General features: G+C 38.2%; 2 protein-coding genes across 3 annotated transcripts in view; both read left to right on the top strand.

The window, feature by feature from the left end:
* Positions 1-11,620, top strand: part of cunh1orf115 (chromosome unknown C1orf115 homolog) — an 11,909-nt gene extending 289 nt beyond the window's left edge. The window contains exons 2-3 of the mRNA XM_042224976.1: positions 6,466-6,729; positions 10,754-11,620. Of these exons, the coding sequence (XP_042080910.1) occupies positions 6,466-6,729; positions 10,754-10,894 (405 nt within the window). The 3' untranslated portion in view covers positions 10,895-11,620. The remainder of the gene's footprint in view (positions 1-6,465; positions 6,730-10,753) is intronic.
* A 1,104-nt stretch (positions 11,621-12,724) lies between these two features.
* Positions 12,725-14,733, top strand: part of LOC102302262 (solute carrier family 22 member 13) — a 13,219-nt gene continuing 11,210 nt past the window's right edge. Inside the window, exon 1 of one of the 2 annotated variants that reach the window (XM_042224970.1) lies at positions 12,725-13,021. In XM_042224970.1, coding sequence (XP_042080904.1) covers positions 12,725-13,021 — 297 coding nt within the window. The remainder of the gene's footprint in view (positions 13,022-14,733) is intronic. The other variant, XM_042224971.1, reaches the window with a different exon arrangement.

Below are 14,733 nucleotides of genomic sequence, written 5' to 3'. Positions count from 1 at the left end.
CACAAGGAGGTGGATACCAGGTTAAGTTGCAAGGTTTATAGATTTAAGACAGGGGCAAAAATCCAGAGGTTCAGAGGGTAAAACATTTTCCACAATATTTTCCACAATATTTGAGATATATACATTTATAAATTTATCGAAATTGAAATTTTGTGGTTTTGCTGGGACGTCAACTTTCTGCTTTACTGTCTGCAAAATATAACAAACTTTCAGTTCAGTTCAATTCAATTTTATTCACATAGCGCCAAATCACAACCATTCTTGCCTGAAGGCACTTCATATTGTAAGGTAAACCCTAAAATAATACAGAGAAAAGCCCAACAATCAGATGACCCCCTATGAACAAGCATGTGGCAACAGTGGGAAGGAAAAACTTTTTAATAGTAAGAAGCTTTAATTACACTGCTCATTGCAGCTTAACTAAGGGCTCACCTGACACAGCCCTAACTATATGCTTTAGCAAAAAGTAAAGTTTTAATCTAAATTATAAAAGTAGAGATAGTGTTTGTCTCCCAAATCCAAACTTAAAGATGGTTCCACAGAAGAGGGGCCGGAAAGCTGAAGGCTCTACTTTTAAATGCTCTACAAAGAACAATAAGCCTGCAGTCTGAGAGCAAAGTGCTCTATTTTGGTGATACCACGCTATGAGGTCATTAAGAGAAGATGGTGATTATTGAAGACCTTGTATGTGAGGAGCAGGATCTTGAACAGTAGTCTCAGTGCAGCATTTTGGATCTGTTGATAACTTCTCTGAGGTTTTGGGACATCCTGATAATAACGAATTACAGCTGTCTAGCCGAGAAGTAATAAATGCTTGAACTAGTTCTTTTATTACCAGGAGGCAACGTTTAACTTGTGAGATGTTTCCAGACATTAACAGTAACATTCTTTAATATTGATGAAAAATGTCTTTTTAGCCTTACTCAAAGCCAGTGTAAAAACACAGATAACCTCTGAGTTTGGTAATAAAGCGGAAGTGCCCTAAACCTGCATTCTGCATGGTAGCCACTAGGGGGTAACCACTGTAGTTGCAAAAAGATATAGAATAGAATGCCTTTATTGTCACTCTACAGATGTACAATGAGATACAGAGCATCTCCTACACAGTGCAAACATGTGGGAGAATAAAGGTGGTGAGATGCACAGTTTCTGCAGCTCTATATACATATGAACAGTATTTAGAAAAGAAAAAACATAAATAAAATGTATAAATATACAAATCTGGGAAAACAAAATAAAAAAGATAAATAAGTAAACAAATAGTGTTGTGTATTTACAGTGTAGGTTATTGCGTGTAAAATTAAGTATTGCACAGTGGTTATGGTAGTTGTGTAGTCTGTTTATAGAGGGAAGTCCTTGGGATGGGGGTGGTACTGTGTTGTCAGTGCGTGTGGGAGTTCAGGGTGATTATGGCTTTTGGGAAGAAACTATTTTTGAGTCTGTCTTTGAGTCTTTTGGTCCTTGAGAAATTCATATGCCCCTCGGCTCTGACCTCTATATCGTAAACACTTTCCTGCTGAGATAATGAACTAGGTCAATCCTTTCAGGTCCTATTTTGTCAATTTTGGTCATTCAAAGAATTTGAAAGGAGGATTTACCAGGATATGCTCACTGACTGTAATGTCATGAGTACAAAGTGGTAATAATGAAAGTACAGCCTGGCCCAACTTCAACTTCTTTAGATGGTTTTATTAAATTTTAGAGAGTTTTAGACTCTTTTTAAATAAATAAAGAGGATGTGAAAATAATGAATCTAATGACTGCTTGTGGTCCTCTGCTTCAGTGTGGACTCAATAGTGTTATTTATCATTTCAACTCTTCATTCTGAGGCTGAATGAAGGTGTTTGTGATAGTAAAAGTTCTGTTTTACGACTTCCATGTTTGTCTGTTCTCAGAGGGATACAATCATCACAGCACATTATTTTGGGGACCAAAGGCCAGAACTGTGTAGTGACGCTGAAAAGTCAATAATTAACTGCAGAGAGCTGAGACTAAACACCTTTGCACTGCAGGCAAACAACTCCATGTGTGGTTACTGCCTAAGCTACTTTGTATGATGTCATGTTTTATATAAACTCTTATATATCTTATAAATCTTAAATGTTAATCTTTAATTTTCTTTATTTTTATTTGTACCAGGCTTACTTTAATTCATTTATTCATTTTAAATTCAATTTATTTTGCGTATTCTTATGTACTTTATTTATATTGTACACAGTAGTGAGTAAATGTTTTGAGCCACCCTTCATTTTTTTTATATTTTACTAGGAAAATTGAAAATAGGTGCAGTAATTCATTGAAACATGTAAGTGCTCATGGAAACAGTATAAGAAGCAGAAATGGAGTTTGTACAATTCTAATGAGCTTCAAAGTCAATACTGGGGAGGCCAAACACTGTTAGTGTGTTTATCTCTGTCTCGGTCGTTGTGTCCTTGGGCAAGACACTTCACCTACCGCCTACTGGTGTTGGCCAGAAGGGTCGATGGCGCAATATGGCAGCCTCGCTTCTGTCAGTCTGCCCCAGGGCAGCTGTGGCTACAACTGTAGCTTGCCTCCACCAGTGTGTGAATGTGTGTGTGTGAATGGGTGGATGACTGGGTGTGTAAAGCGCTTTGGGATCCCTAGGCAGGACTAGTAAAAGCGCTATACAAATACAGACCATTTACCATTTACCATTTATCTATCCAGGTATGCTGTTACTGCATTGCCAGTGTGTTTAGGATCATGGTCATGTTAAAAATGAAGCTATTGCCAATCACATGCTTTCCAGATGGTACTGCATGGTGGATCAAAGTCTGATACTAATACTAGCTCAAGAGTTCATAATTCCATCAATTTCGACAAAACCACTCTGCCACCACTGTCTGAAATTCATTCCCATGACAGCATAATATAGCAGTCATTTTTACACTTGGCATTTAATATAATACAATTTTAATTCTCTTTTAATCTGGTATTGAATAATATTTTTGTTCATTTCCTTATTTATATATTTATTTAAAGATACATATTTGTTTTTTTTTCCTTTTCTTTTTTGTTTTGTTTGATAGAAGTGATTTAATGAAATTTCAATTATAATAATACATGTTTTTAATTTTAAATATAGGTTACAAAACTGGTAAAGGTTTCATATAACTCATTTAACTACCTATATCTGGTGAGCTGTTTTTTAGTTCTGTATTTTATTAAGTTAGATCGTTTATTTACATCATAATGCATCATGTTTTTATTTCTATGTAAACTATATGAACTATATGTATTTTCTGAATGTAATTGAACTTGATTGTACTTATTAGTCTTTAACAGTCTGTTCTAAGCCATGATTTCATCAACATGCCACTGCTGTGTAGAGGGATCTTTCATACACAGGTCAAAGGTCATGACTTCTTACCTTTCTGTACTTCTTGCATGTATTTTTCCTTTTCTTCTTCCTCGCCTCTTTCTTCCTCTTCTTCTCCTCTGCAGTCTCCTCTCTCTCTTCATCATCCTCAATCAGAGGTTCATATTTATCTGGCAGGACGCTGAAATAAACCTCCTTGCTGGTTTTCTGCAACTTTCTCCCCACTGAAGAAGCGTCTTCCTCCTCCCTCTCCTGTGCTCCCATCCCTTCCTCTCTGTCGTCTGACTTTCTTCTCCTGCTTTCGGGCAGGGAGACCTTTGGAGCAAGGAGGAGTCAAACTTTATTAGTGGCCCCAAGCTCAGCGCAGACAGGAAACTCTGAGCTTTGACATAAAATCAGGATTAGAAGAAGAATGTGGAGGTTCCTCAGTTTTGAGGCTGAAGTTATCTGAAGTTTTGTGCACAGCAGCGGTTCCTCCCTGTTTGCTTATCTGCTGTTTGTTTTAGGTCAACAAAAAAAAAAAAAACAGAAAAAGAAAAAGAAAAACAGATGAAAGTGTAACATGGCTGAGAGGCAGATTTCTAAATGGGAAAATACTGGAAACACTCCTCTCCTTTGACTACGATGACCTGGATGACTGAGAACCTTCACAGACACACTGGAAACACTGACTTTTGTGAGTTTTATTTTAAGCAATTAAGTAAATAAATAAGAGGAAGGAAAAGGAAGAAAGCTCAAACAGCTGAGCGGACTTCAGTCGTTAGTTTGAAAAACACAAAACATTTCCACTTTATCTCAAAAGGAGATAAACTAAGTGCTCAAATTGAGCAGAAGAAAGTACTTTATAGTAATCTCAGACAAAACAACTTTTATGGAATTGAAGTCTTAAAGGGAAAAAAAGGCAGATGTACTCAAACATTCATGAAGAACAAGCCCTCCTAGATACATGGACAACACTGTGCACTCTGAAAACCTTTAGCTTGGATCTAAAGAGCTTGGAAAGGAAAGCGTCTGGACTTCTTTACGTTTCTTGAAGACGTTTCATCTCTCATCCAAGAAGCTTCTTCAGTTCTAAGTGCAATTGGTGGAGAGTCCCAGATTTTAAGCCCTATGGGAGTGTCCACAAGAGGGTCATGGACCCCCTATAGATCCTCTACCTAAACACATGAGCCAAGGTGTGAAAGCAGGTTCTGGTCACAATCAGCCAAGGTTTCAGGTGAACCCATAGTGAAACCTAGTCCAACACTATCATTTATGTATTGAGATCTGGGACTCTCCACCGGTTGAGCTTAGAACTGAAGAAGCTTCTCGGATGAGAGGTGAAACATCTTCAAGAAAACTTAAAGAAGTCCAGACGCTTTTCTTTCCAAGCGCCTTAGACTACGATGACTGAGTCCCTATACAAAGTTTAGCTTGGATATTTCCTGCTTTAGTCTCGATGATAGAGTGACCTGATGGCATATAACATAATGTATATTGTCAAATGTCAGTAACATTGTGCGATGGCTGCACAACTGCACAACTGAAATACTCGGGTAATATTCATGTTAACTTTTACTGTCTTAATTTTACTTCGGGCTGTAAAGCTTCAGTTATTATAAGTTAACCAATTCAAAATTTTGAGTTAGTTTCTAATCCATGCCAGCAATAAGCTATAGTCCAAATGATGGCACAGAATTTGTTTTGGCCCCCTCCATTACTCGACACACGCTCCGAAGCCTCGATACAGAACGTCCCATCACTAACAAACAATACAAAACAAATTCTGTGCCATCATTTGGACTATAGCTTATTGCTGGCATGGATTAGAAACTAACTCAAAATTTTGAATTGGTTAACTTATAATAACTGAAGCTTTACAGCCCGAAGTAAAATTAAGACAGTAAAAGTTAACATGAATATTACCCGAGTATTTCAGTTGTGCAGTTGTGCAGCCATCGCACAATGTTACTGACATTTGACAATATACATTATGTTATATGCCATCAGGTCACTCTATCATCGAGACTAAAGCAGGAAATATCCAAGCTAAACTTTGTATAGGGACTCAGTCATCGTAGTCTAAGGCGCTTGGAAAGAAAAGCGTCTGGACTTCTTTAAGTTTTCTTGAAGATGTTTCACCTCTCATCCGAGAAGCTTCTTCAGTTCTAAGCTCAACCGGTGGAGAGTCCCAGATCTCAATACATAAATGATAGTGTTGGACTAGGTTTCACTATGGGTTCACCTGAAACCTTGGCTGATTGTGACCAGAACCTGCTTTCACACCTTGGCTCATGTGTTTAGGTAGAGGATCTATAGGGGGTCCATGACCCTCTTGTGGACACTCCCATAGGGCTTAAAATCTGGGACTCTCCACCAATTGCACTTAGAACTGAAGAAGCTTCTTGGATGAGAGGTGAAACGTCTTCAAGAAACGTAAAGAAGTCCAGACGCTTTCCTTTCCAAGCTCTTTAGATCCAAGCTAAAGGTTTTCAGAGTGCACAGTGTTGTCCATGTATCTAGGAGGGCTTGTTCTTCATGAATGTTTGAGTACATCTGCCTTTTTTTCCCTTTAAGACTTCAATTCCATAAAAGTTGTTTTGTCTGAGATTACTATAAAGTACTTTCTTCTGCTCAATTTGAGCACTTAGTTTATCTCCTTTTGAGATAAAGTGGAAATGTTTTGTGTTTTTCAAACTAACGACTGAAGTCCGCTCAGCTGTTTGAGCTTTCTTCCTTTTCCTTCCTCTTATTTATTTACTTAATTGCTTAAAATAAAACTCACAAAAGTCAGTGTTTCCAGTGTGTCTGTGAAGGTTCTCAGTCATCCAGGTCATCGTAGTCAAAGGAGAGGAGTGTTTCCAGTATTTTCCCATTTAGAAATCTGCCTCTCAGCCATGTTACACTTTCATCTGTTTTTCTTTTTCTTTTTCTGTTTTTTTTTTTTTTGTTGACCTAAAACAAACAGCAGATAAGCAAACAGGGAGGAACCGCTGCTGTGCACAAAACTTCAGATAACTTCAGCCTCAAAACTGAGGAACCTCCACATTCTTCTTCTAATCCTGATTTTATGTCAAAGCTCAGAGTTTCCTGTCTGCGCTGAGCTTGGGGCCACTAATAAAGTTTGACTCCTCCTTGCTCCAAAGGTCTCCCTGCCCGAAAGCAGGAGAAGAAAGTCAGACGACAGAGAGGAAGGGATGGGAGCACAGGAGAGGGAGGAGGAAGACGCTTCTTCAGTGGGGAGAAAGTTGCAGAAAACCAGCAAGGAGGTTTATTTCAGCGTCCTGCCAGATAAATATGAACCTCTGATTGAGGATGATGAAGAGAGAGAGGAGACTGCAGAGGAGAAGAAGAGGAAGAAAGAGGCGAGGAAGAAGAAAAGGAAAAATACATGCAAGAAGTACAGAAAGGTAAGAAGTCATGACCTTTGACCTGTGTATGAAAGATCCCTCTACACAGCAGTGGCATGTTGATGAAATCATGGCTTAGAACAGACTGTTAAAGACTAATAAGTACAATCAAGTTCAATTACATTCAGAAAATACATATAGTTCATATAGTTTACATAGAAATAAAAACATGATGCATTATGATGTAAATAAACGATCTAACTTAATAAAATACAGAACTAAAAAACAGCTCACCAGATATAGGTAGTTAAATGAGTTATATGAAACCTTTACCAGTTTTGTAACCTATATTTAAAATTAAAAACATGTATTATTATAATTGAAATTTCATTAAATCACTTCTATCAAACAAAACAAAAAAGAAAAGGAAAAAAAACCAAATATGTATCTTTAAATAAATATATAAATAAGGAAATGAACAAAAATATTATTCAATACCAGATTAAAAGAGAATTAAAATTGTATTATATTAAATGCCAAGTGTAAAAATGACTGCTATATTATGCTGTCATGGGAATGAATTTCAGACAGTGGTGGCAGAGTGGTTTTGTCGAAATTGATGGAATTATGAACTCTTGAGCTAGTATTAGTATCAGACTTTGATCCACCATGCAGTACCATCTGGAAAGCATGTGATTGGCAATAGCTTCATTTTTAACATGACCATGATCCTAAACACACTGGCAATGCAGTAACAGCATACCTGGATAGATAAATGGTAAATGGTAAATGGTCTGTATTTGTATAGCGCTTTTACTAGTCCTGCCTAGGGATCCCAAAGCACTTTACACACCCAGTCATCCACCCATTCACACACACACATTCACACACTGGTGGAGGCAAGCTACAGTTGTAGCCACAGCTGCCCTGGGGCAGACTGACAGAAGCGAGGCTGCCATATTGCGCCATCGACCCTTCTGGCCAACACCAGTAGGCGGTGGGTGAAGTGTCTTGCCCAAGGACACAACGACCGAGACCGAGATAAACACACTAACAGTGTTTGGCCTCCCCAGTATTGACTTTGAAGCTCATTAGAATTGTACAAACTCCATTTCTGCTTCTTATACTGTTTCCATGAGCACTTACATGTTTCAATGAATTACTGCACCTATTTTCAATTTTCCTAGTAAAATATAAAAAAAATGAAGGGTGGCTCAAAACATTTACTCACTACTGTGTACAATATAAATAAAGTACATAAGAATACGCAAAATAAATTGAATTTAAAATGAATAAATGAATTAAAGTAAGCCTGGTACAAATAAAAATAAAGAAAATTAAAGATTAACATTTAAGATTTATAAGATATATAAGAGTTTATATAAAACATGACATCATACAAAGTAGCTTAGGCAGTAACCACACATGGAGTTGTTTGCCTGCAGTGCAAAGGTGTTTAGTCTCAGCTCTCTGCAGTTAATTATTGACTTTTCAGCGTCACTACACAGTTCTGGCCTTTGGTCCCCAAAATAATGTGCTGTGATGATTGTATCCCTCTGAGAACAGACAAACATGGAAGTCGTAAAACAGAACTTTTACTATCACAAACACCTTCATTCAGCCTCAGAATGAAGAGTTGAAATGATAAATAACACTATTGAGTCCACACTGAAGCAGAGGACCACAAGCAGTCATTAGATTCATTATTTTCACATCCTCTTTATTTATTTAAAAAGAGTCTAAAACTCTCTAAAATTTACTAAAACCATCTAAAGAAGTTGAAGTTGGGCCAGGCTGTACTTTCATTATTACCACTTTGTACTCATGACATTACAGTCAGTGAGCATATCCTGGTAAATCCTCCTTTCAAATTCTTTGAATGACCAAAATTGACAAAATAGGACCTGAAAGGATTGACCTAGTTCATTATCTCAGCAGGAAAGTGTTTACGATATAGAGGTCAGAGCCGAGGGGCATATGAATTTCTCAAGGACCAAAAGACTCAAAGACAGACTCAAAAATAGTTTCTTCCCAAAAGCCATAATCACCCTGAACTCCCACACGCACTGACAACACAGTACCACCCCCATCCCAAGGACTTCCCTCTATAAACAGACTACACAACTACCATAACCACTGTGCAATACTTAATTTTACACGCAATAACCTACACTGTAAATACACAACACTATTTGTTTACTTATTTATCTTTTTTATTTTGTTTTCCCAGATTTGTATATTTATACATTTTATTTATGTTTTTTCTTTTCTAAATACTGTTCATATGTATATAGAGCTGCAGAAACTGTGCATCTCACCACCTTTATTCTCCCACATGTTTGCACTGTGTAGGAGATGCTCTGTATCTCATTGTACATCTGTAGAGTGACAATAAAGGCATTCTATTCTATATCTTTTTGCAACTACAGTGGTTACCCCCTAGTGGCTACCATGCAGAATGCAGGTTTAGGGCACTTCCGCTTTATTACCAAACTCAGAGGTTATCTGTGTTTTTACACTGGCTTTGAGTAAGGCTAAAAATACATTTTTCATCAATATTAAAGAATGTTACTGTTAATGTCTGGAAACATCTCACAAGTTAAACGTTGCCTCCTGGTAATAAAAGAACTAGTTCAAGCATTTATTACTTCTCGGCTAGACAGCTGTAATTCGTTATTATCAGGATGTCCCAAAACCTCAGAGAAGTTATCAACAGATCCAAAATGCTGCACTGAGACTACTGTTCAAGATCCTGCTCCTCACATACAAGGTCTTCAATAATCACCATCTTCTCTTAATGACCTCATAGCGTGGTATCACCAAAATAGAGCACTTTGCTCTCAGACTGCAGGCTTATTGTTCTTTGTAGAGCATTTAAAAGTAGAGCCTTCAGCTTTCCGGCCCCTCTTCTGTGGAACCATCTTTAAGTTTGGATTTGGGAGACAAACACTATCTCTACTTTTATAATTTAGATTAAAACTTTACTTTTTGCTAAAGCATATAGTTAGGGCTGTGTCAGGTGAGCCCTTAGTTAAGCTGCAATGAGCAGTGTAATTAAAGCTTCTTACTATTAAAAAGTTTTTCCTTCCCACTGTTGCCACATGCTTGTTCATAGGGGGTCATCTGATTGTTGGGCTTTTCTCTGTATTATTTTAGGGTTTACCTTACAATATGAAGTGCCTTCAGGCAAGAATGGTTGTGATTTGGCGCTATGTGAATAAAATTGAATTGAACTGAACTGAAAGTTTGTTATATTTTGCAGACAGTAAAGCAGAAAGTTGACGTCCCAGCAAAACCACAAAATTTCAATTTCGATAAATTTATAAATGTATATATCTCAAATATTGTGGAAAATATTGTGGAAAATGTTTTACCCTCTGAACCTCTGGATTTTTGCCCCTGTCTTAAATCTATAAACCTTGCAACTTAACCTGGTATCCACCTCCTTGAAATGTAACGACATGTTGCATCAAATTGTCTCGCTCAGTATCTTTCTCTCCTTCTAAACATTTCCAGCCACTACTTCTGTTATGTCATCATGTAGCTGGTCAGTCCTGCAGTAAAATCCATATTCCAAATATATAAACTCTATTCTAATCTACAGGTCACAAAGCCACCGCCTTTAGTATTTACCCAACACAACAAATGAGCCTTTGTTGTGCTGGGTAAATATGAAATAAATAGCTGCTTTGTTTACATATTTGGTTCAGCACTACTAATTTTGCTTCAGTAGGCAACACATTTTAAAAAAAAAAGGTGCAACTTTTACCCTCATAGTGGTCTTTGCACATGTTTGCTGATGAACAATATGCATCTGCATTAGCATAACGAGTACAACAAAACAGGAAATGACCATAAACTAGTATTACTCATTATACAACTTCAACAACGGCAAGCTGTGGCTAAAAAAAAAAAAAAAAATAAAAAAAAAAACTGCCCAAGCTGACAAAGACCAATGCTAGAGACAGTTCCTGTATATTACAAGATAGTTTTTAATCTAGTTGTAATTGACCTTAATACCCGTGGTGGGTACAGAAAAAACAAAATTAAAGCACTAATGGTCTTCTTCTCTGGTCTGTTGCAGAATGTGGGGAAAGCACTACGCTTCAGCTGGCGCTGCCTGGTAACTGGTCTGCAGAGCATGGCGTCCGTGTACTCCACACCTCTCTCAGCTGTGGCCACCGTGGTAACAAATGTTCACCAAGCCAGTGGCAGCAAGACATGATGGGACTCGGAGGGACCAGGAGTGTAGCCCCTTATTCCTTGTGTTCAAGCTGACTTTGAATTCATCAACTCTGTTGTGCCTGTTTTGTTTTTATTCTATTTCTGAGATATAAACTGTATATTTACTCGATTTATGAAAACCATTGATACCTGTCACATTTATGGCCTTAGTTTTCAAATTTGAATCGAACCCTGCTGTTGTGTTAAATTAAACAATAGTCTTTCATGTTTCAAAATTCACCTCACGCAGACCCTTCAGAACACTTTGGGTTTATTTACAGTGTTAAGAAGCTTTCTGTTCCGTGTGGGCTTTGGTAACCACTGGCAACCAAACAACTAGCAATGTCTGTGTACAAATCTCAACGATAACAAAGGAAGCTCCACCTTGTGGTGCTTCTCCACAACTGCACTTTAGAAACTCATTGACAGAGATAAATTTTCGAGGTTCTGGAGCACTAAACGGATATATTCTTCCAGTCAACCAACCATATTTGGATGAAGTAAAGATGCTCTAACAGGACACTGACACACTCCTCTCCTTTCTGCTCTTTTATGTTTTTATCAAGGTTAGGAGAGTTAGTAAATGCTGTTAAAATAATCAGAATGAACAAAAAAAAAAAAACTAACTAATTTGTCTTTCATGATGTTTGTTTACATAATCAAAGGTCAGGTACTTTTTGTGCATTTCACAAGTGCTTATTGAAAAATAAATGTAAATATGACAAAAGTGTGAGGACATTTGTTTTTAAGTGGGCGTATTTGTTGATAAGTTATCTGTAATACAACGCAGGAGGTGTAGCACACACTTTTCCATAGCTGTGGACGATGCAGGGAATAAAAAAGCTTCTACAGCAGCTACACAAAAGAGAGTAGAGCTTTCACATCATCATATATGACAGAGTAAAAACGAAAAAATTTTTTTTCCCCCCCCCCCCACGCATTGCTGCTTGCGTGTTTCTACATGGACACCCCTTAAAGCTTGTATAATTAAACTTTGGTGCTTTTAGGCACTAGAGTTGTAAAAGGCTATTTTAGGTAACTGCATCCCTCTCAAAACATGAGCTGATATCGATTAGATTTTCTCAGCCATGTTTCGGGTGTAGGATGCCACATTATCTCTTTAAATGGGCCTCTAGATGCTTAAACACCATTGCTGGCAAGCTGCATTTGACCTGTGGTCAGCTAGTCAAATACTGATAATATTAACTATCAGCAGCCTGGTATGACATCTATGATGCCTATCCAACATGCCTCACCTGTGGACTCTCAGGGTGTCGGACATTAACTGAAGAGTTAATACTAAAACTGGAACGGAGCAGTCTTATGCTCCACAGTAAGTGTTACATCATCTTTCCCTTTTTATTTAAACTCGATCTTTCATCATCCTTTTTTCTATTTAAACATCACCCCTTGTCTTGGTTCTTTTTTTCTCCAGCATCCATATCCTCCTTTACTTTTACAAAACCCCTCATTTCCTTCTTCAGTAATTTTCTCCACTGTCTGCAGAGCTTAATTTATTTTCTTTCATTGCCTCTTTGGCTGTACCTTCTCTTTTCCAGTACAGGTGGTCCTGGTGCCGGACCGCACATGACCTCCGGGTGTCGCTGTACCGCTGTACTGAAAATAGTCCCCGCTGTCGGGCCTTATGGAGAAAAGAAGGCGTAATAAAGTTGGCCCTGAATATAAGCCGCCTCCTGCTTGACAGGTCAACCACTTTCTTGTGACAGCAGCAGCTGTTCAGACCTGACCGGCACGCGCTGCTCAGAGGTCTGCTGGAACAACATGTGGAGCTCCTGAAGACATCAAAGTTGTGAGTTTTGAAGTTTCCAGCATGGTAAAGGTCAGGATGAATCAGCTTGTGGGAGACCAGACAGGCCCGCTCATGTCCCCGCTGCAGCTCTCCGTCTACTGGCGCCTCGCTCTAATCTTCTTCTTCACGGCTTTCCTCTTTTTTCTGGACATTTTCACCACCGCTGTGGTCGCTGAGACATGTCGCCATGGCAATGATACTGGCACGTTTGCTTCGTGGCTTGAAAAGTTGGCACCGAACAAGGAGGAAAACCAATCAGCGCTCAGCAAGGTTTTAAAGGACGACGCCGATTGGAGGACAGAGAGCGGGATCCGAGACGTGAGTGAAGATTATTTTCATTGAGAGGTCTGAAGTTGTAACACAGTCATGAATACTGTGATGGTGCAACACCTGGGGATATTTTTAAGTGCGTGTTTCTTATTCCCTTTACTGTTATAGTTATCTCATGGTTTAAAGTGTAGGCCTAAATATAGTTTCAGACACATTAGAAATGAAGTGTAATGAAATGAAAAACGTGCAATTAATAAACTTTAGATTTTCTAGTTATATAACTTTCAGTTTTTGACACCACTGAAAGGCCAGCTTGGGGCCTCTTTCACCAAACATTGTTTCAACATTAAATGATCGGTTTAAAGTCTCAGCCAACATGCTAACTGGACAGTATTCTGCATTACATAACAGCAACTCTAGAGATTAACATGGTGTTAATGATCAACTTGAAGCTATTAATGAACCATTTCTGAGGGTAAAGTAAAAAAAGCTAATTTTCTGTAAATTGTCTGTCATTAATCGTAACTGAATTTAGCCATGCTTAGCATAAGCACGTGTTGTAATCTTTTTAACTCGTTATAGACATTTGTAGTCATGTCTGGACCTCTATCTAGGAAATCCAAGAAAGGTTTCAGTATTTTTCAAGCACAGAATCAAAAATTTGCTAGTTCCGTCTTCCAAATGCACCTGTTCAACTGCTTATTAAAGCAAATTTCTGATCAACCAGTGGCAGCAACTCAATGCATTTACGCATGTAGACATGGTCCAGACAACTTGCTGGGCCAGCACCAAACTATGCATCACAATCGAAAAGAAAGGGTGATTTAAGTGAATTTGAATGTGGTTGTTGTGTTGTGCTCTTCTGGGATTTTCCCCCTCAACCATTTCTAGGCTTTACAGAGAATGGTCTGAAAAACACTGCAGTTTTCTAGGTGAAGAGGAAGATCTTGGAATGTACAGCATGTAGGTGCATTCCTGAATATGTTAGAAGTCACAAATTCTGAGTTCGCAATTGGAATTTTTTTTATGAAATGCCCCTTTAACTTGCATTTCCCACTCAGAAATCCAAAGCAGACCAACATACCACGGATTACTAACCCGGCTGAATAGGGCTGTGCGATATGACCAAAATCTCATATCCTGATAAGGCATTTATCGTCCTGATAACGATATAAATCACAAAAATTTAACATTCTCTGTAAATTCTGTGAATCTCGGGCAGCTCGACTTGCGTGAAGTGTTTCCAGCTGGGCGTCGTGTACCTAGAGTCCAGTGTTTTAACCGATGCATGAAACTATACATTTTAGACATAAGTTTTAACGGCTGCCGTTTTCTTTGTGAATATTATTACACAGCGTGCTGCAGGGAAAAGCCTGTTCTAACGTTTGAGTCTAAGGTTTATTTTTTAGCACCTGACGGCTCTTTTTTACTTTTCATCAGTAAATATTCTGCATCTTCCACGTGATTCAGTTTATTTTGAAAAGTCTCAACAGGATAAAAGGATTTTTGATTCAGTTCTTATTCAACTAGTAAAACACATCCAAACACATCCAAACTGATTATGGCCAAGTTAATAAACCCCCACAGCTACACATACACGTCATGTCTCTCATTGTAAACAGAAAAGTTAATCTTTGTGAAACTTGTTTCATTGCATCTTATATTTTGGTTCTCTGAGTGTATTCTGGACTTGAACATCTATATTTGCCTGTGTGTGTGTGTGTGTGTGTGTGTGTGTGTGTGTGTGTGTGTGTGTGTGT

Source organism: Haplochromis burtoni, unplaced genomic scaffold (genome assembly GCF_018398535.1).
Source record: "Haplochromis burtoni strain Fernald_Lab_line unplaced genomic scaffold, NCSU_Asbu1 Contig_157, whole genome shotgun sequence".
Classification (NCBI taxonomy): domain Eukaryota; kingdom Metazoa; phylum Chordata; class Actinopteri; order Cichliformes; family Cichlidae; genus Haplochromis; species Haplochromis burtoni.
The sequence above is the reverse complement of the archived record's forward strand: the minus strand, read 5'-3'. Positions and strand labels throughout refer to the sequence as shown.